General features: G+C 38.7%; 1 protein-coding gene across 2 annotated transcripts in view; it reads left to right on the top strand.

Annotated features, from left to right (window-relative positions):
• GRAMD4 (GRAM domain containing 4) overlaps positions 1-22193 on the top strand; it is a 72112-nt gene that overhangs the window by 49673 nt on the left and 246 nt on the right. The window contains exons 5-18 of one of the 2 annotated variants that reach the window (XM_014249044.2): positions 3273-3334; positions 5225-5357; positions 5836-5861; positions 7699-7790; positions 9365-9456; positions 10383-10431; positions 11240-11311; positions 12640-12683; positions 12779-12888; positions 14107-14261; positions 17986-18133; positions 18602-18695; positions 19769-19853; positions 21575-21643. In XM_014249044.2, coding sequence (XP_014104519.1) covers positions 3273-3334; positions 5225-5357; positions 5836-5861; positions 7699-7790; positions 9365-9456; positions 10383-10431; positions 11240-11311; positions 12640-12683; positions 12779-12888; positions 14107-14261; positions 17986-18133; positions 18602-18695; positions 19769-19853; positions 21575-21643 — 1231 coding nt within the window. The remainder of the gene's footprint in view (positions 1-3272; positions 3335-5224; positions 5358-5835; positions 5862-7698; positions 7791-9364; positions 9457-10382; positions 10432-11239; positions 11312-12639; positions 12684-12778; positions 12889-14106; positions 14262-17985; positions 18134-18601; positions 18696-19768; positions 19854-21574; positions 21644-22193) is intronic. The other variant, XM_014249045.2, reaches the window with a different exon arrangement.

Raw genomic sequence — 22193 nt, 5'->3', positions numbered from 1 at the left:
TGGAAGTACACACATATTCAGGTTGCATTGAACAGTAGGAAAGGTGTTAATAGCCTTGAATGTCTTCTAAAACAGTGTTTGAAAAACTAGTGGTGGGTTGCATGTGAACTTGGAGTTAGCCTGTGGGAAAATTGCTTTGAATATGTCTGAGAAGAGGTGACTGCACCTGTTGTGTCCAGCAGTTCTGATCTGCATCCAGTTTTTTGAGGGCATCTGTTGATTCACACACATTTTGACCTGCAGCTGTGTTCAGGGCCTAATATGTACAAACAAAAAATGTTTATTTAAGGGAAATGTCCTTCAGTGTCAAGGTTCCCTTAACTTTTGTGTTACACTTGCAGCTAAATACCTAAATAACATTTGGGTGCTGTTCTGTAGGGCAGCACTGAATAGACACTGTCTCAGAGTATGCTAGTTGCTTTTGAGTGGTACATGTGGCTGGTCATGAACAGCTCTAATATTCATTAATATTGATGCTTCCCTAACCTCAGTATATTAAAAAAAAAGAGAGAAGCAAAAAAAGGCAGTTTGTGTTTGTCTCCTCCACTGTCTGAGGTTGCTCTTAGCTGTTTCAAACAGCCTGTGCTTTAAATGGCTGCAATCTCTGGCTGCATGAAGATGACCTAGCTTCATGTTGGGGATGTGTTGGTGTTACCAGTTACACCCTTTTTCTGGGTGAAAAGTGTGGTCCAAGAGGAGTTAATGCAGCCTGTGTTCTTAGGTTCAGGCTGCGGTTAGGAAGCCCACGTAGGAACATAGTGTTATTCTGAGGATTGTTTATGATTTTCAGCCTTTTAAATCATCTCTGGCATGAAGAGTGGTTCAGAAACTCTGAAAGATAATTTCTTCCCTCCGTCAGTGGTCTTGATGAACTGGATGGTTCAACATGACCTGGTTTTGGAATTGAACTTCCCAGTAGGTGTGCAAGCCCAAACAATGAATTCTGAGCTTCCTGTCGTGGATCTGTCTGAAGTGGCTAATTATAACCTGATTCACAGGTGCAGTAATGAGCTGTCATTAACCTGATGATACGTAAAGGTCAGGTTCTTCATGGGGAAGAAGTAACAGGCAGATGGCAAGTAAGACACTGCCAAAAAAATGAAACAAAAGCACCAAGAAGGGCCAAAGCCAACTGTCATGTGCTCCTGATGGGGCCCAGTAAGGCTCTGTACAGAACTACTTCTTGATGAGATTTTTTTTTGATTTTTTGCCTGAGAAACGTGGGGAGTAATGATGCTGTGGTGCTTCTGGAAATACATGCCAGCATGTCAAAGGAAGACCCAGGCTGAAGGCTCTGGCAGCTGTCAGTGGTGGGATCTCGTCTTGGCTCTGTCACAGGAGCTGTTCTGGTGTGACACCACCCCAGTCAGTGCCTCCACAGAGCTGGAATGGGTTGAGTGGCTGGCTCCTGCTGCTTGTGGTTGTCCTTCTCTTTTCCACAGAAATATGTCTTCAGCTTCAATGAAACACAGTTCCAACGACAGATTTCAGATGAAAATGCTCAACTCTGTGGTGTAACCATCTGATGTGCGGCAGATAGAGGAAAACAAGACACCACTGTATAATAGTTGATGCAAATTCGATCATGTTTATTGCTGTCTGCTTTTTGAGAGCTGGAAGTGGAAGAGATGCAAGGGTGTAGGAGAAGAAGCAAAGATAGGAGGAGTTTTTAGTTGAGGGACCCGTGGTGCATATAGAAACTGGGGGAGAATGGCACAGGAACCAAATAGCGAAAGAAAATAAACTGATGATAAAGGTGGCTTTTGAAAGGAAGAGTTGCTGCAAATACAGAAGCCATGGGGTAAAGTCCTGACTAGCCATGAAAACAAGTGTCTTTCAAAGCAAAAAACATTGAATGCAGCTCATCAACACCAATAAATGTCAAGCTGTAATTCATAAATCAGTAAATTACTTCTAAATGTTCTTTTTAGAAATGAACAAGGATGTGGAAAGCTCATTAAGGATGGGGAATGCTTAGGAAGGAAGGGAAGTAACAAGTTCCATAGTTTCTCCATCATATTCATTGATATATGGTAATGTTGGGACAGCACACAATAGTAATGACCTTTTCCATGTGCAGACAGTACGGTGGCATCTTTTTCTAATGTCCTTTCCAGAGGAACAGCAGGAGAGAGGACTGTATGTCTGTCTGTATTGCTGCAATTGGTCCAGTGCAGTGGGATCCCTCTTCTGCTCTTCATTTGCTGAACATGTTCCACTTGATTCCCTTCCTGAGGAGCAAAAGATGAAAAGAACATTTGAAAGTACTTATATTGCCTGATAAATGAGTGATCATGAAATTGCTCAACTGACAGTTCTTTGTTTCAAGAAGTAATCTTTTCAATCATACAGCTCCCTGTCAAGTAAAGCTTGCTGTGGCTGGTGTTTTGTTGTCAAAGCTCCTGCTTCATTAGAAAAATCTTTCTGTATGATGTCTGCATGGATGACTGCAGACTTTGGGACTGAAGCCTGAAGTATTCTCAAGATAGGTTGGCAGTCGGAGGCTGTGTACAAATGTAATTTGAAGCCTTGCACATGTACAGAATGCCAAAATCATTTGTGTTTTAAAAAATCTGTTCACTTTTAATGGATGAGAATATTCTTGACTCATTTTGAAAGGTGAGACCAATGATGCCTGCTGCTTGACATATATTTTTAGAACATTTTTGTTGCAGTTTTTCAGGCTATTTCAGTTTTTCAAGATACTTTTCAAATTGGTTGTGATCTGTATATTTTGAGAGCTTACAACATAACATTTTAAGTCATTCTTAACAGCTGTTCCTCTTGTGAAGTTGAGCGGTGTTTGACCCTAGTAGCGATGGCAGAATTCAAGACTTGTGCATTAAATTGTGGTTTTGCTGTACTGCGATGGTTATCAACTTGTGATATGGAATCCCTTTTAATTTATTGCTGTGGGAAAAGTCATGGCTCTGAAGAGTTTTCCTGGCAGGCACTGCAATGAATATACCACACAAAGGCATAAATAATGCAAGAAATTTGATAGTACATTGTTGAGCAGTTTTAAGATGAAATTGAGCTGTTGGCGACAGGAACGGCTAAACCCCACCTCTTCTCACAGTGGATGGTATTTCCCAGGATTCTAAGTGCAATGAATATTTTGAGTCTTGTGAGAGGGCACAAGCTGGTTTTTCTCTTGTCATGATTGTATAATCTCAGCTGTGGAAACCATGGAGGTTCTGATGCTTCCTTTAGTTAAAAGGGAGTAAATTCTTCCTTGGTAACATTTCACATTGTTTCTGTTTTCTTTGTAGGGCAGAAGAGGTGCCTGCAGCTCAGCAACCTGCAAAGCCACAGGCACAAGCCAATGGAACAGGTGAGCTTCGTCAGATCTCTAACAGCCCTTCAATTCATTTGGATTTTTTCCTTTATTTTTGATCCTTAGAAGATCAAATCTTGCTTCTGAAGGAGCTGAATATGAATGACAATTCAAGCAACTTCTCTCCCTGTACATGATTCTGCATTTACTTTTTGTAGTTGACTTTGCATACCTGAGCAAGGAATTTATTGTGTATTGTAAGGCCTTTAAATATGTAATGAAACCTATTGGCTCATCTCATCATTCTTGCATGCCTTGCTGATCCTTGACTTACCAGAAAACAGGTGTAATACATAGAAAAAATGTTCTGTTTTGTTCTCAGTTGCAGAAGTTCTGTTATGCCACTAACCATATTACTACTTCCTTCCTCTAAAAGAAGAGACATTCTGGAGAAGGAGTAAGCTTAAGAGTTAAAATTTTTTTGACACCTACACTGTTATCTACATTTCTCAAGCTGATGCTTATTATGAATTCAGTAATGTACCAATGTCTGAAAGAACTAAGGCAATAGTCAAAGTCTGAATCTTTCAGTACATTTTTACTTTCCTTCCTACAGCTTGTAATCAAGACTTAGGCTTTTAAGTATGTAGACTAAATCTGAAATTCTCCCTCCTGTACTTCGTAGTGTCAATGCTTTCTGTTATGTGAAGCTGATAATTTTTTCTCTTGTCAAAATTTCTTTCTTAGTACTTTCTGAAGTATTAGCATGTGGGAAGCTACTTCATATTTTTATTCTCAAATGGAAGTGTTGTCTCAGCTGTAAACAATCACTAGATTCGTTGTTTTTCTAGATTTCATTAATAAATAATTTGATTATATTTTCTGAGCACCAGTGGTTTTTTCTCAGGAGCTTAAATGCATCATTTTGGCTGTTGTATTCTTCCATGCCTCTGTTTAATTATATATTAATGTCATGGAGTTCTGTACTAAATTTGGTCCTGGAGTAATTATGACCAGTATCCTCTTTGTGACATTGCTGTATTGAGCTATGTTTCCAAATAGTCTGTCTGTTCCTTCTAGACCACTGTTTTGTGAGTTACAGGTGATTGTTTAGTCCTCACTTGCTGTGCCTTAAGGCTTTTACCCTGATGTTATTTCCCTGTACCCCTATGTTATGTTATATTTTTCCACTGAAACTGACGTACAGAAAGTGTGCATCACTTCATTATTTTGCTGTGTAAGACTTCCCAGTTAGTATTATGACTGTATATTCCATGTATAGAATGTGCCATGTGCAACATAATTTCTGAAGGCTGACTTTAGAAAAAATGAAACTGCATGTTTCTTTTGTATAGCTTTCACAATCTTTATTAAAGTTTTTTTAAAAAATCCTTATCTACACATACAATCTTTATAAACTATCAGTGGCTGGAAAGTGGAAGTAAAAACACTTCTAGCAGAATCTTGCTTATGTTTCCACCTCCCTTTCCTGTCAAATCCCTGTGGCTGCAAGGTGGTTTTTGAGCTCTGTGCTCAGGAGTGTTTTGCTTTGCACTTGCTTTTCTCAAGGTAACCCCTCAGCACAACAGAGAACTGATATTTACAGTCTTTCATTTACAGCAATCTCTTTACCAGAAAATGTTTTTACTCTGTTTGCTAAAAATTATTCTTTGTTAGGATGTTTTACTCTCGGGTAATAAGATGCTTCCATGCTGTCCTAAGAGCAATGCAGGAGTCACCTTTAGTATTATTTTACTAATTTAACGTGGCTGGAGGTCTTGTGCAACGGCATAAATAAATTGCAGGTTTCCACGGAGTGTTGGTGAAGGATGAGGAAGCTGTACAAAGTGTGCTTCCCAACAAAGCGTGGTGTGTGGGAACAGGGGCTGGCATTGGATAAAGATGTCTTCTAGCATTATCCTGATCCTTAGTGCTTCTCTTTTATAGATAAGAGTAGTCACACAGTCTCTTCAAGACTCCAAAAGTGGTTTTTTGACAAATTTGGGGAGTATGTTGAGGACTTCAGATTTCAGCCAGAAGAGAATACAGTGGAAACAGAAGAGCCACTTAGTGCTAGAAGGTAAATCCCTAATGTCCTTGTGAGAAACTGTTGGTGCCTTTACAAGTTGGTTTTTTTTCTCCCTTTTTTTTTTTTTTTAAATAATCTTTTGTATGGTTTGAACGAGTGTTTCAATAACAAATAGTAGCATCAAAAGTGCAGAACTACCTCTAAAGTTTTGTGACTGCTTTGGACAAAGGCAGAGATTTTATCTGCTGTCTGAAGTAAAATAAGAGCTGTATTATTTACCAGATTTTGTCACATGCCTCCTAGAAATTGTGAACAAAGTCTCAGATAGGCTGGAGAGCTTTTAAACTTCAGTTTTCAGTCTGATGCAAGGTAGACTGTATAAGTTAATAGAAACACATTTTGTAACAGGCAAGAGTGAAGCTTTGTGCACATACAGTTGATAACTGTGAAGAGTATTTCAGGGATCAAATGTACACAAGTGTGCACTAGTTGTCTATTTAAAAAGTTGGTTTTATCTATTATTTTTCAGGTTGACTGAAAATATGAGAAGATTAAGTAAGTACTTAGCAGTATTTTATTTGTTGGATTTGTTCTAGTTTCATTTGGGAGAATACTTGTGACTTGTTGTCAGTGGTCTACATGCATTGCCTTCAGAATACCTTTTAAAGAACAATGTTAAACTTCAGCTTTGTGTGATTCTTAACTTCCATTAGGTTAGCCACAAAATCTAGATCCCTGTTATCCGAGGAGCCTGACTCAGCTCTCCAGAACATTGTCACCAGTGATTTCTAAGTCTTGATCTTCTCTCTGGGCTTGGTGTAGGCTACTGGAGAAGAGCAGGTGGAAGCAGCACTTGAGTCCATGAGCTCTTCCAGTGCCTTGGGTGTGCTGTTCCACTTACTTCATCTGCTGCTTTGGTTGTGCTGCTGATGCTTAATGAAATCTAGTGCTAATTGCTTAATTACTGCACACAAGAATTGTGTTTAGGGTAGCTGAGTCTCAAGCCAAACAAATTAGGACAAGTCAGAGGCTCTCTTGAAGAAAAACTTGCAAAGTTCTGAGTTCTACTGCAAAAGAGAGTGAGAGCTTCTGAGGCTCTCTCTGCAGGAGGTGTCGTCAGTCTTCTCATCAGGAAAGGCAAAACTGGTGTGGTCCAACAGAGAAAGCAAAAGTGGTTTGCAGCAGCCCTCTCTGGTTTCCTTGTGTTCCCTAGCTAGTTTGCCCAAGTGGTGAGGGAGTGTAGAGGAAGAGGGTAAAAGGTAAGAGAGTTTTAGGGAGCTGAGGAAGAGCTCCTCTTGCTCTTGCTGGCTGGGTGCACCTGGCTCTGGGCCTCTCCCAGCACAGGTCAGGCTCCCATGCAGTGACAACAGGACCAAGGGTCTGCATAGGTGGGAGAGACTTCTTCAGGGAGTCATGTGCTGGGTTGCTTGGCTTAGGAAGAGTAAGCAGCAGTGCTAGCAATGGGTAGAGTCCTGCAGAGATACAGCCAAGAGGTCTTGCCTGGCTTTAATCTAGCTGGTAAAGCAGCAGCAAGGGAGGGAAAGGCTCTGGATGTTGTCTACCTAGACTATAGTAAAGCCTTTGATGCTGTTTCCCACAGCATTCTGAAGAAAGTGGCTGATCATGGCTTGGACAAATGTATGCTTTGCTGGGTAGAAAACTGGCTGATGGCCAGGCCCAGAGAGTGGTGGGAGATGGAACATCCACCTGGTCTCAAGTGGTGCTCCCCAGAGCTCAGTACTGGGGTCTGTCCTGTTTAATATCTTCATCAATGATCTGGGCAGCAGGATGGAGTGCTCCCTGTCAGTTTGCACATGACACTAAGTTGGGTAGGAGTGTTGATCTGATGGTGGACAGGAGGGCTCTGCAGAGAAGATCATTTAGGGACATGGTTTAGTGGTGGATTTGGCAATGCTGGGTTAATAGTTAAACGCAGTGATGATCCTAACAGTCTTCTCCCACCTAAATAATTCTGTGAGTCTAAGTTGTTCCTTGGTGGCTTGTACTTCAGTGAGGTTAATGTACGTTGTTTTACAGTGAGACAAACTGACTTGTACAGTGGTGTTTGTTGTAGTAAGAATGTGGCTGAGAACAAGCTGCTTTTAGCAGCCAGGGTACCCCTGTAAAGGATGCTGATTTTTTTCCCTTTGTCTATACTTAAGAGTTTAGACAGAATCTTTGTCTTGGGTAACACTTTAGTTTTTGGCAATGCATTCTTTAATTGTTCAGTTACATTGGTGGGTTTAATTTTTATTTCATTTGGATAGGCCTTTTTATCATTACATATTGTGAATATACCTATAGTTTTCTAATTTGATTGTTTGTAATTTACAAGTGATTTAACCACTGCCAGCTAATTCTAACATTTTGTTTTTTCTCAACTTCCATTTAGAGAGAGGTGCCAAACCTGTTACAAATTTTGTGAAAAATCTTTCTGCCTTATTAGACTGGTATTCTATCTACACTTCTGCTATTGCCTTTATTGTAAGTTATCCTACTCCTCCAGGAGTAGTAAGAACTTGAAAAAATACATTATTTGCTAAAATTTTTTGAAACTGCCATATCTGTGTAGGGGTTGTGCTACAGTTCAAGTCAAATCAAATGGTATAATTTCATTTGACACAAAATACCAGTAGTGGTCACTTCCATTATATATAAAACCAGTTAAATTGTGTTTCCCAGGCCTCTTGTTGCATAGTTTTGTAACAGTTAAAATAACTTAGAACTATCTCGATATTGTTCACTCCTTTCTTGTTTCTCATCTCCCAGTCCTGGTAATTCAATGGTTACTTCAGCCTGTGTGAAGTTTCTTTTTGACCAGGGCTGAACTGCTGATAGTGGTTACATTTTGATGAGAAGCTATTGTCCCCATAAGGGCTCTTTGCCATTTGTTAGGATCATGCTGATGAGGGGCAAAATGCCTTGATTTCAGTAGGATTCAATGCGAAAACATCAGGTCTGTGAGTTAAGTTCAAGCATTTCCAAGCTGTCTTAATGAGGTTAGGATGCTGCAAAAAGACATAAGTAACTAGTGGAGTTTTGATTTGTTTTCCTTCCTCCTATTGCTAATTAAATTATCTAAATTCTTTTGGTTATAGTTGATATAAAATTAATTTCTGTCAAAGGAATTACCAATAGCTGTGTGGTGAAAATGTGACACCTTTTTCCTAAATAATACCTCCCTGTAAGTTATGGGCCTTATGCTATTTTGCATGGCACAGTGGAAGGAATATTGAGGAGGAGACTTCCCTCCCAGTGCCCTCTGTCTGTCCCTTTTCCATATCTGCTGATTTTTCTCTTGCCTCATCTGATAATCCCATTTTTCAAATAAAAACTGAAAGAAGAAACTTGAACTGGTGTTTTTTGAAAGCTCTGGGACCTGGGAGCCAGAGCAATGTTTCACTTTGGGGTTATCAGTGAAAACCCTAGTGTCTCTCACAGAGGGACTCAAGTCTCTGTTTTCAGAAGCTGGGAACAGAATACCTTTTGAAGTTCTTTGTGTTTGTACTTTTTACATAAAATAAAACCTGTTTTCCTGCAATCTTTTTAGTCTTGGAAAAGACTTGGAATTTAATTGACCTGAAATAATAGAGTAAGAGTTTATCCTGTTGGCCAGTATGGAGCTAATTGCTGTAATTCCTCTTCTATAGCATTGCTTCTGCTACATGGTGCCATTGCTGACCGTACCGTGGTCATGCAGCAGATTCACGGACTTGGGGGTTTATCTCTTTTTTTTTTTTTTTTTTTTTTTTTTTTTTAACTCCTACCCCTTCAAGTAATTGTAGTGCTGAAAATACTCAATACTCTCTCTGAGGCAGCTGAGAACTAGTTAAGTGTCATCTCTGGAGATTTGGTTTATTCTTAGTTTTGATTTTGCCTTTCTGAGTGCAGGGCCATTGTCAGTCATGGAGTGGCTAAAATTTATTAATTTTTTAAAAATATGAATTGCATGATCCTGAGCCCAACAGCACAGTGGGAAGTGGTATTTAATGTAACTCACTGTACCCCAGTTTGTAATCCGCATCTCTCTCTGTTTGTTTTTTCTTCTTAATCTGCAGATTTACATCAATGCTGTATGGCATGGCTGGGCCATTCCTATGTTCTTATTTTTAGCAATTTTGAGGTTATCCCTAAATTACCTCATAGCCAGGTATTTGCATAAATACTAGCTTACTCGCTTAAGTAATGCTTTGTTTGAAAGATGTTTTGTTATTCTTGCACTAGGTTGTAAACTGCTACCTTTTCTAATATTGTGAGTTACATTTAACACAGTGAAATTCAAACTCCAATATCCTTAGTGTCATTGCTCAGTTTCTATAATCTTTCACAGTTATTGGGAATTATCTTTGTATCCTGTGGCTTGGGTTATCATAAACAATGTTGCATGCTCTCAGACAAATCACTCAGCACACTAAAATTCTAATATTTCTAATTCTGTGATATTTAGAGTAATTGAAGAACATCACCTTCAATATTGAAGCTTTGCTGTTTTTCCAAGCAGAGGATGTTCACCTAGGCCTAAAATGGCAGTTTTGCCTTTTTCCAGAGCTCTTGATGTACTTTATCCAAAGTATCTTCCATTTGTAAATTTAATCTCTTACAAAAATTAAGTCTGAGGTTTTTTCTAATGGACTTTAAAATGGTATAGAGGATCTTAATGTGCATATTGTAAAATAATTTTCTGACTTCTTAAATGATACTCTCTGTTTAACATTGTATTCCCTGGAAATTGCTGATAGCAAATAGGCTTCTGAATAAGTTGATGTAATTTTCTTCTCATGAAAAAATAAGAGAAAAATATTCCTAATCCTTTACTCCATGGACACCATTAATTTTTGTTGTAAAACCCACAAGCAGTGATTCTGTTTAGTATCTACTTAACTAATATTTTTAAGCTGGCTGTTTTTGGTCACTTGTACTTCTGTTATGTTGTTGGTTCTTCGTCAATTTGGGATTATATTATTTACTTTTAAGCCATAAGTGCTTATTGCAAAAAACTACTTTTTAACTTTTTACAAATAATCCATGTTGATGGATGGAGTTCTTGCTCTCTTTAACTATATCCATAATTTCTAGGGGTTGGAGAATACAGTGGAGCATTGTGCCTGAAGTTTCTGAACACATGGTAGGTCTTTGATCAGCTTCACCTGTACACCTGCAAAAAAATTGCATCTTTAAACCTTCCTCTGTGTTTGTGTGGGTAGTTGGAAAGGAAGGAAGAGCAAGCTGCAAGTGAAGACACTACATTTTTTTCTTTCCCTTGTAATTTAAAAGTCTTTACTAAAAGCACTCTTAGGTTCAGATGCTTCACCCTAAAATATTCCAAACTTAAAAAACACATTTCTGAAATGAATTTTAATTTATCAGCTTGGAACAAATTAGGTCCTGTGGGATCTTCAAGAAGTCTTGCATTCTGTTTTCTTTAAGAATATCAAGTCCATCTGTTAGTTTAGCGTTGCCAACCCCATCACTGGGTCCATGTCCCTAAGTGTCATGTAAATACTTCCAGGGATAGTGACTCCACTTCCCTGGGTGGCCTGTTTCAAGGCTTGACAGCCCTTTTAATGAACATATTTTTCTGAATAGCCAATCTACATCTCCCCTGCCAAAGTGAGGCCATTTCCTCTTGATCTGTCACTTGTTACCTGGGAGAGAAGACTGAGCCCCACCTCATTACAGCCTCCTTTCAGATAGCTGTAGAGAATTATACAGTGTCCCCTGAGCCCTCCAAAGCATTGAAAACTAAAAATAAGCAGCAATGAAAGACATAAAAAGTAGATCTGAAACAAGGGAGGAAAATGGTAAGTGTAGGGACTATTAAAAGGGAGATGAGTATTACCGAGAATGTAGAGGAGTCACCTTGTTCTGACAAGTTTTATAAAATATGTTTTATCTGAGCTGCAAATCAATGAATTTTCTCTTTCTTGTCTAAGGAGCAGCCAAAAGAGGACCTGACCGTGTCTGAAAAGTTTCAGCTTGTTCTAGATGTGGCTCAGAAGGCGCAGGTAATGTGCTGCTCTCGGCTGCCTCCTTCGAAACAAGGGGGGTCATAGTCCAAGTGGTCAAAGGAGCTTGTTATATAGCATATGAAAACAAATGCTTAAAGAAGAAATACTTTCCTTGCAAAGGGAACTTTACCTATGAGCAGTGGAGATATCAGTAAGATTCTTAGAGCTTCTGAAATGGCATGATGCATCAGAGAATGGGTTGAGGTTCTCTGACCACAGCTCTGAGAAGGCTCCAGAGGGAAGTAGAAGCAACTTCTCATAGTTTTCTACCTTATATATGCATATAAGCTTCTGTTAATGCAGATTGGGTGGTGAATCTTAAAAATGTACTGGACTGTAGATCCACATGCCAAATCTGCTGGTCATAAAACTGATGTAGGAGACTCTGTTCCTTTAAGATTTAGCTGAAGGCTGTGGTCTGTTTAGCTGTGTTAATTCAACAGTTTGCTCTGCATCTCTAAAATAGCATGTTTTAAAGAACTCCACCCCCTCCAGGCCTTGAAATCTGCTGATGTTGGAGAGGCTGAAGGAAGGTTTTTCTCCCAGCTCCATAAATTGGATGAGGTAGCAGCTGAGTGACTGCACCATCCAGTTGAACTGCAGCCTTGTGCCATGCCTAATGATATGTTGCTGTCAAAAGGGGTTTAACCTTCCTTTGCTGCTTGAATGCTCAGCTCCTTCCCTCTGCTGGGTTGGTGCGTATGTTTATATGAACACCTTTGGAAATTTATTCGGAAGGTGAAATTTTCAGATGCTCTGACAGTAAGGATTGGTGAGAGAATATGGCCTGAGTCCTGAGCTGGGGTCAGTTGCATCATCATTTGTTGGAATTACTTGAAATCTGCTGTCTGCAATGGTTTATTATAAAAGCTGATAATGGTCTGTTTCCAAGAAGCTAATAGCCCTTTTGATGAACTCAGTTGCCACTTCCTGAAATTTCAGCAAAGTGTGTGAAGAAACCTTCCATTTCGTTACCTACTAACAGAAGCTCTTTACTCTTAGATTGAGAGCTTAATTTAAAATATTTGCAGTAATGTGAGTGCTTTCCAGTTATGACAGTGGGATCAAATAATTTCATCAGTTACTATGATCAATCACAAGTTACAGAACAAGGTTAAATGAGATGGAAGTCACCAAGTATTGATATTCTGTTCTATATTTACTCAGCTGTGAAGTATATAAATGGCTAAAAATTAGTTTTTTTAAAAAATTGCTTCTGGGAATTGCTTACCAACAAAGTCAGAAAGCTATTTGTTTTCATTGTGTGGATAAAAAAACCCAAGACAATGCAGGAATTGGTTTTAATTCTTTTCCTTCTTATACAGAACCTTTTTGGCAAGATGGCAGATATACTGGAAAAATTTAAAAAGTAAGTTATCTGATGTGAGATTTTCTTCCCTTTTAAAACAAGACTTGCCAATATGTGTAACACTAATAGTAAAATTTTTCTTTGTTTTTTTTCAGCTTGTTCATGTGGGTCCAGCCAGAAATAACGCAGAAGCTCTACATTGCTCTATGGGCAGCTTTTATTGCATCCTGCTTTTTGCCCTACAGGATTCTTGGGCTTGCATTGGGTAAACACAATAAATAATTCACCTGTTACAGTCTAGACTTAATGGTTAAAACCTACATGATCTTTAGAGGGAGAATTTTAGAGTTTAAGAGAGAAAACCTGCATTAATAAATCATGCAATGTTTTAAAGTATTTCCATTGTGCTTAGCATCATTTGTCATGACCATTTTGAAAACCATCTCAGTGTATAATAGAAAAAGACTGGATAATGCTTTTGCTTATCTTGAAGAGGAGAAATCTATGAGGAGCTGTTAGCAGAACTTCTCAGACTGTCAGCTGTAAGGCTTCCAGAAAATCGTATATGTTGAGGGTTTTTTGCTCATACGTCCTTGTAAATGAAATAAGCGGCATGACACAGGAGACGCGAAAGTGACAGTGTAGGAAAAAATAAAAGAGTAAGTGGGACTCCTGGTAAAACTTGGAGAATGTACTGGACAACATGAACAGACTACTGTGGGTCTGTTACAGAAACTCAGTCTCAAGTGGGAATTGAGAAAAGGGTTCTCACTACATCATGGGACTGTTTTTGCTGAGATATGAAGCCCTGTACTGTGAACCAAGAACTTCAATTTTTTTCATTGAAGTAATGATATAATCAAATGAGTATTACTTTTAGTGGCACTTGCCAAACTACCACAGCACTGAACTTCAAATTTTGTTAGCTTGAACATAAATGTAGGTTTGCTTTACACAGCAGTTGAATTCAGACATGTGAGGAGTAATTGTTTTACTCTGACTCTTAGGAGATCTGGATTGCACTCAATAAAGTTTTGAGAGAGTATTTTAAGCCCATTTTGAATGGCAGAATGCAAGGAAATAACTTGTATAAGATTAGAGTTGGGACTGGAAGATAGAGTTTTATGTAGTACGTGAGAGCCCTCTGTTGCCATTAAAATTCCTGCAGGAGCTGCATAGTTGAATGATCTGGTGTGTTTTTTGTTTTGGTAGTCTATCATGTTTTCAGAATGCTTCTGGTAATAAGGAACATATGTTTGAATTATTCAAATGTTCTTCTGCATAATAGTGGCTATGTAAATGTTTAAAAGAACTGAGGATGGGAAGGAAAGAAGAGTAAAATAGTAAACCCAGGAGAATGGTTTTAACACTGTGACTAAATGTACAGAATTCGGTTTCATTTGTGAGCTTTCAAAAATATGATCAAAACAGTGATGTTCTTAATGCCTCTTAAGCATTCAAACTGAAGTGACCTTTTTTTCAGGACTCTATGCTGGAATCAAGTTTTTCCTTATTGATTTTATCTTCAAACGATGCCCCAGACTAAGAGCTAAGTATGATACTCCTTATATCATCTGGATAAGCCTCCTGACAGATCCTCAGCTCAAAGAAAGATCTAATGCTACAGTGTCAAGACGGGTAAGGGTAATGAATCTTTTTGCCCCTGTGTTCTCTGCCTCTGAAAATCAGATCCCTTTCTCCCTTTTCCTTTTCTTCAGTGACTAGAGCACATTAAAGAGATGGTTAAAGCCTTACAATCTATGTTAGTTAATTGCATTTTTTCATTATTTTCAAGATCCACAGTTGTTCTATGGATTCTGTTTCTTGTATGAAAGGAATCAGTTATCAAAAATGTGTATGTTTGTATAGATACACTGTGAATCATGAAGCTAAACACACAAATATAACACCATACATATTCATACCAATTTCTTTAACATACATTCTGTGTAATTCTGTTGTCAAATACAGTCTTTTTGTATCCACTTTCTCTATTGTTAGGCATTCTTTTTCAGTGGAAATTCATATACTTAGGTAATTGAAGTACAGTTAAAAATAGATAAAGGCTTGAGTATAATATGCAGCTTACTAATAGGATGATAATTAACAAGGGTAGTTTACATATTTAGACATTGTTTCATGGTGATTTGTATTAGGTGACCTTTTAGTATAGTGGTGATAAATGACTTCATGTTTGTACTCCCAACAGTACATTTTCTTTTTGTTAAAGTGTCACAGTTAAATCTCAAAGTATTGCATTTTGTGCATCTTGGTAAATCGTTTTGGGGCCTGACATGGTAACTGAGTCAGGATTTTCCATATGCCTGGATTTGTCAATTTTTATTAGTTTAAAAATTAAAATAGTTGTAGTAGATCTTGAGTCTAATCCCATTTTAGCATTTGCTTAATGCCTCTTAGCACAATATCTAATTGCATTCATGGAGTTTCTGAGTGCTGTCTGAAGGGCACAGTACTGAGCAGTGATTCAGCCTGGCTATACAACTGGAGAGCAAAAGGGATAAGCACATGAACCCTCATTGTTAAGAAGAAATTGGGGCTTGCGGGCTGGTGGAGCAGAGGGTGGTAAAATAACTGCAGCAAAAGTGAGCGTTTAAGAAGGAAGTAGACAAGGACAGTCTATTTACAGAAAGTGAGTCTTCTGTTCCTGTTTTCCATGGAATGAGATGGGTAAATAAGCACTTGGATGAAGCCATCCATGGCCTGTATTTCTCTTGGTTACAGAAGATGGTCTTAAAAGCTTCTGTGCTTCTCACACTTACAGGTTATCCTTCACATACTGTGGTGGTTGTGACATCATCTTGCTTGTCTCTCTAATCTGCCTTAGAGGTGGGAAGATTCTGAATTGCTGAACTTGAGTCCATAAACTTAGTAATTATTCCTTTTGGCTTTTCTTCATGGCTTTAGTTCTGCAAGTAGAGACAGGGTTTTTGTACTACCAGGTCTGGCTCAATGGCCTTGGTTTCCCTTCCTGGAAAGGATGTACAGGACTGCATTACCTGCTTCCAAATGTCTTTGAGAACATTAACTTGATCTCAGTAATTTTAGAGAAACTTTCTTACCCCTTGAGAGACTTCTGCAGACCTCATAGTATGAAAAATAGATTTTTGTACCAAAAGGTAAAAACCAAAGAGAGTTTTTCATTTTTTTCATAGAAAAGGCAGAGCCCAAAAGCATGTAGTGCCAGCATGTGTGCATTTGCTTTGGCTTCTTATCATTAAACAGCATACAAGACAGAGTAAACTTAGACACAATGCAATATTAATTGCCTGTATCACCACTCTGACCTTGTGTCCTTAGAGAACAGTCTTAACAACAGTATCTGGTGGATAAAGGTTGTAAGTCAAAAGCTGATGACAGATCAAGTGAAAAGGAATACCTTACCTCCAGGTTGTTGGTGATGATTTTAGACAATCAGGACTCATCCACCATTACAAATCCAACCACTTCCAGTTAGATTTAAGGTTTATTAAAATGCTCTTCTCTTAGTAATTGGCCATTGAATGTCTCAAGCCCGAGTGGCAAGAGGAAACATTTGCATGGGTTAGGCAGGACTAGAAGTGAGGGCAGAACTACTTATATTTTCAGCCACCAGATGGGTAATGGTACTGAAATTTAAACTCCATTTTTTTAAATCTCTTTATATAACAAGTAGGTAGGAAGCAGTGTAGCAGAGAGCAGAAATAGTCCTTATTCCAGCACAAAAAGCATTAGATCTCTTGCTCTGATCATTTTTATGTTTTAGACCATGGCACTTCACCTGATGGTGTGCATGTGCAGCCAAATAGCTTGTCTAAGAAGGCCTTCAGAAAATTCTTTTCATCTTTAGTTGCACACAGATTGTTGAATAAGCTGTTATTTTCCTTGGTCCCAGGGACTCAGCACCACACAAGTGAGGCAATATTAGTTACTATCAGCAGTTTGCTTTCCGTATTAACTAACTTTATTTTTTTTTCCCCTGAGGCATCATTGTCTTCGAGGTACCCTAAATAGACAAATGGCAAATGCTCTCTGCCATGTTTGTTTTGTCAGTCTGCTTTCTAGTTAGCAGTTGCAGTTCACATGTTTTCATTGCTTTGGATTCCTTTTCTTAGTGTGTAAATCCTCTGAAGTGTTGAGTGCTGCCAATTTAGTGCAAAATAACAAAAAAAGCAGCTGAAAGCTGGTTTGCCTTCAGCAGCATTGGGCCTCTACAGGAGAAAAGCTTAGTCCTGAGCTTCCATGTTGTCAGTTTGTCTTCTGCTGAACTGCAGTGCATGGTAGGGCTAGGAGCAGAGCTGACAGTGCCTGCTTTTGGAATTATGTGGTGCCCCACCAAGATGAAAATGAAAGTGCAGGAGAGCTTTCCAAAAGAACCTGCCTGCTGTCCTTCCAGAAGCAAGGCTTGTTGCCGGGGCAGTCTCCAGTGGTTAAGGAGCTCTGTTTAAAAGTAGATTTTACTCAAGTACTTCGGTTTCAGGAACTCTGTACTACCTTTTTTCCCTCACAGGGATGCTGACAACCATTCAGATTTTGTTTTATGTGTCAACACTCTCAAAAGTGCAACTTCAAAGCACAGGAAAGATCAATGGTTCTGATGCAACCTGAATAAATTGAACTGGTGTGCTCTAACCACTCACAACTTTTTTAATTGCATTCATTGTGTGTAGTGACTTGGTTTGTGAGCAAGATCATGCAGTGCCACTCGGTTCATGTTTTATTCTGTGTATTATACTGTTAAATAGATTTCGCTTTCTTTTCTTTTGTCACTGTCACATTTGTGTTGTTTGTTTCTTTTCCTGCTAGCTGTCAGGGCATGAAAAGGTATGGATCATAGCGTGGAAAACTTCCTTTCATTTTCAACATTTGTATTCATAATGAGCTTATGCAAATCTGTGTGGCTTTTTTTTTTCTCTTTTTTCTTTCTAAACTTCTTTTGTGCAGTAATACTTTGTTTATCTCTTGAAGACAAGCCAAGTGCTGATAATATATTTTCTGTTAGTAGTCCCACTAGTTACAATCGTTGGAGCTGTTTGCAGTGACTTAGCTGTATCTAATGAGACATAGCCTTTACTGTAGAAAAATGGTATTTTAAGATAGGTGCATTTAGCACCGTGTGCTTCACCCTAGCAAAGTGTGTCCTTCAAAGGGCAGCACTTTGAAAGGTTATGTTCAGGTACCATATTAGAGGCCTGTGCTCTAGCAGCAGCAGCATAGTGAAGCAGTAAATTTATATAAGTAGTTAATGAAAATTATTGCATTATAGATTTTTTTTTTTCCAAAAGAGTAGTTAGCTAAATTATTTTTGAGAGTGTAGCTTGAATGTTGCTGCTCAGATTTTGGAATTGTGTTTCTTTTTCTGCAGCTTCAAACAACAGCCTCCAGGAGTTACATGGGCTCAAGTGCCCCAACTGGAATAAGCAAAGATGAAGACACAAGTCGTTTTCATACCACCAAGAGAGGAAATTTCCATGAAGTTTTTAACCTGTCTGAGAATGAACGTCCTTTGCCAGGTATGATGCCACAGGAAGGCTACATTAGTAGAATATTTTGTAAAAAGCCAGGGACAGTTTAAAGTTGAATTCCTTTTCTGTGCATTGTGTAGGTGTAAGCTTTTGATTTAAAAATCTTGCTTTAAATTAGGATGAATGGAGATGGTCTTTTTCATTCCATATCCTTGTAGCTCTTTGAAAGAGTGCACAGCCTGGTGTGCCTTTTGTAGTTATGCAAATCCAACAGTCAAATTAAGGGAATAATTGTGTGGGTGGTTTTTTTTTTTGGTTTTTTTTCAAAATGAATGTTAAAACAGATGTTATGATGTCTAGAACACCTGATTTAGGCTTTTCTTTGTAAGCACTTTTAGTTTTAGGTATCTAAATTTTAATATTCAGTGTTTTCTATTGTATAAGGAGACTGTTGGGGATAGTGCCAGTCTCTCTTTCTTTTTCTTAAAGCAAGATTTCTTGTTATGACTTTTTCAGTGTGTGAAAATGGCTGGCGCTGTTGCTTGATTAACAGAGATCGGAAGATGCCTACAGACTACATCAGGAATGGAGTTCTCTATGTCACAGAAAAGTGAGTCATTGCACTTCACACATTTCCTAGGAGGGAAATTCAAGACATTAAAGTCTTTGAATCTAAAAAGGATCTTTTAATAGTGATTTGAAGCAAAAATACCATTTCAAGGTGCTTTGCAACATCAAGGAAGCATCATAGGAGAGGGAGAGCTGAATCTGGTGTGTGGCTATGTTTAACAGATGAGATTTTGCCTTGGAAAGGCTTGCATAGGAATGCAAAATAGCTCTAAATAGACAGTTGTTAGTAGCTGCGGTTCTTGATGTGGATAACATACTAACTTATAGATACTAGAAAAGAAACCTAAAACCTAAGTATACTTCAAAAATTGTGACCAACAGCTTTTTGACAAATATTCTCAGTTTAAGTTTTTTGTAAAGCAAGCTAATGTTTAGGCTTCCTTGAAATGACAGCAACAAAGAGGAAAACTGAAAATTAAGCCTTGGTTTCAAATTTTTATGGGTGAGTGGTTTGTTTTGTTTTGTTTTTTATTTCCTTACCTCCCAGCCTCCTAGGACTGAATAACTGTGGTCATTACTGTTTGGGTCTTGCACTGAAGTTCCTTTGGAGTGTAATGAAAGGAAATAAAGCTCATCTGTATGCAGTGTCACCTAGTGATGGAGGCCACTCTCCAGTGTTTAGAAATCTGAGCTTTTGTCTGGAGCACTGTAACATGAAACTAACACAGTGTTTCTCATTAATCTTCTTTTAGGATAGTGAAAGATGTATAAGCCTTTTGAGATTTGGTATTCAACTGTTTAAGGATATATGTCCCTTGTGTGTCTTTAAAATGCTTGTCAGGTTTGACCATTCAGTGCAGTAATATAAATACAAGAATTTTTGTGTGTGTATGCATACTGTATGTTCTGGGCTTTCAGACACACCAGCTAGTTGCTAGAATTTATAAATGTTTGTGCTAAATTAGAAGCCATAACTGAACTGAATGTCTTTCTTTTATTTTGGAAGTTATTTTAACCTGTGAAATTTCAAACTTCAGAAGAGACAAGAGGATATTTGAGAAATTTATTTTAAAGCACTGTATCAAAATGAGCATTTTCTTTTATTGTTTCCAGTTACTTGTGCTTTGAAAGCTCAAAATCCGGCTCATCAAAAAGAAATAAAGTTATAAAGCTGTCGGACATAACAGATATCCAGAAGGTATGTCTGGTTGGTGGTGTAAATAGGGGAGAAAACTGCTTTTCTGTTCAGCTAGTCATGTGTTGCATTTGTGCTTTTGTTATCTTGAAAAAGCATACCATTGATAATTTGTATAAGTGAAGTATAGTTCTTTGATTATGAATGTTCCCTAGAACTGCTTTTTTGGACTCAGCACAAGCAAACTTGCTATGAGCATGAAGACAAACCAGTTTACTAACCCCTTACACTCCTGCATTTTTTTAAAAAAATTAATTATGTTATTTACTAACTCCAGTGTTGACCAGAGCTGTGTAGGCCTTAAGGAGGTCTGTTGATAGCAGGAATTGTGTATTGCTAACTTCAGTTTGGGTTGGATATTGATAGATGCACCATCTCAAAAGTAGGTGACTCAGAGGGAGGCAGGATTGTTGTCAGTGGAGAAAGGTAGATCATGAGAACAGTCAGAGGAGGGTGGGCTGGAGTTTCATCTAGTGGGGACCTATCAGTAAGAGCAAGAAGTGGAAGGTTGGAAGCATAGCAAGGGCAATGTTGTCCTTCCTCTGGTTGAGGTTTATTGGCCTGTGGTTACTAAAGGCTTTACTGATGCCTTTCTCACTCTCTATGGCCTTTAACATCACTTTTTGTTACCCTTTCTGAACTTGTCCTCGTCTTGAGCACAGACACCCCTGCTTTCTGCTGCATCCTGTATCACAGATAAATCATGTTGAGCAAAGAAACACCTCAGGCTGGTGTTTACTACTGCATAAATACCTCCAGATTTTCAAATTAATTCCTCCTATTTCTATGACATGTCTATAAAGCAGACAGCTTACGCTCAAATTGAACATTCCTACTGGAATTAATAATTCATATTAATGGATTTCAAACATCATACTTCAAGTAATGCTGGTTTGTTGTTCAGTAGGCCTTTACTGCCATAAAGTTTCTTTTGCATCTGTGTAGTGTTTTTAATGAAGATGAGACAGGGATCATGCAGCCAAGCATAAAAATGTACTGTGCTTGGTTTTATTTGGAGGTGGGAGACCCAGCTCTGACTGGAATGTCTCTTCCTCCCTGTGAATACTCCCAAGTTCAGCCAACTGTATTCCTTTTTATCTTTATGGACTTTCTTTCTAAATAATCAAGCAAGCAGTCCATGTGTGGCACTGGGTGCTATGGTTTAGTTGATGGGGTGGTGTTTGGTCAAAGGTGGGAGCTCTTTTTCAACCTTAATGATGCAATGAGTCTGTGATACCCTGTTTTCTATCTAATGTTGAAAAAGCAGCCTTTTCTGGTCTGCTTGCTGTTCCTCTGAAGCGTGGATGGATGTCGCCTGTAGGGGAATTCTGGGTGATGCCCACAGGCCCATCTCACAAGTGCATCTCACAGGGCTGTGCCCTGCCCACCCCATCTGGCAGCCTGCAGCTGCCCGCGGCACGGCAGGGTCAGCTCCCGTGTGCTGGAGCAGGACTGATGCTCACTTTGGGGCTGGGCTGGTTCCAGCAGGTTGGGCATTGCTGCAGCTCTGGGAGGAAGTGGAGAGAACAGTCCTGGCTGCTGGGTGAGACTGTACCCAGCGAGAATGAGGCTCCAGAGAATGGCAGATGGCTTCATCCTGGTTTTTAAGGTCTCTTTGTTGTGGCTGGGAGGAAATGCCAGTGATAAATTGTGTAACGTCTGCAGCATCTTTTGCAGTTGTTCAGTACAGAAGATATCTTAAGTCTTTGTGTTTTATTTTTTAGTATAAAGTGCTCTCTGTTCTCCCAGGATCAGGGATGGGTATTGCTGTGTCAACACCATCTACACAGAAAGTAAGTAGCTTGCTGTATCTGTATTGCTGTATTGGATTTCTTACCCTTCTTTTCCTCCTCTGGTTAGCACCAGCATAAAGGCTTTTTTATACCCTTATGCCAGTGGCTGGCTTTTTTTCGTTTAAAAAAAAATCACTTGTCTGTTATTCAGTATGTTTGTCTTTAGAATTTTAATGAATTAAATATTCAGCTTGTTCTACTGCCTCTGAAGTGCTTTACTCTTAACACTCAGATTTTCTCCAGCATCCTACATCAGGAGCATGCAGTCTGCTATGCAGTCCGAAACAAAAAGCTGTTGGCTTGAGAGTATCCATAGGCAGGGAGGCTTTGAGGTGGGAGGGCCTGACCCTCAGATGAAGTTTTTAAGGAAGTGAAAAATATTAGAAAATACACAACATACTCAAGGATGTAATAGAGAAAAGGAATATTTTGTCTTTATCAGTGCATTTGTAGTATAATTAATCTGTTCCTAGTGACTTGACAAAAATATACCTAGAGGAAATTCCTTTTCTTTGTGGACTGACATGATGTCTTTTTTTCTGTTATTTAG

This window comes from Pseudopodoces humilis, chromosome 5, assembly GCF_049639895.1.
Source record: "Pseudopodoces humilis isolate 2021_Gansu_Grassland_sample_001 chromosome 5, ASM4963989v1, whole genome shotgun sequence".
Lineage (NCBI taxonomy): Eukaryota > Metazoa > Chordata > Aves > Passeriformes > Paridae > Pseudopodoces > Pseudopodoces humilis.
This window is presented reverse-complemented; position numbering and strand designations above follow the sequence as displayed.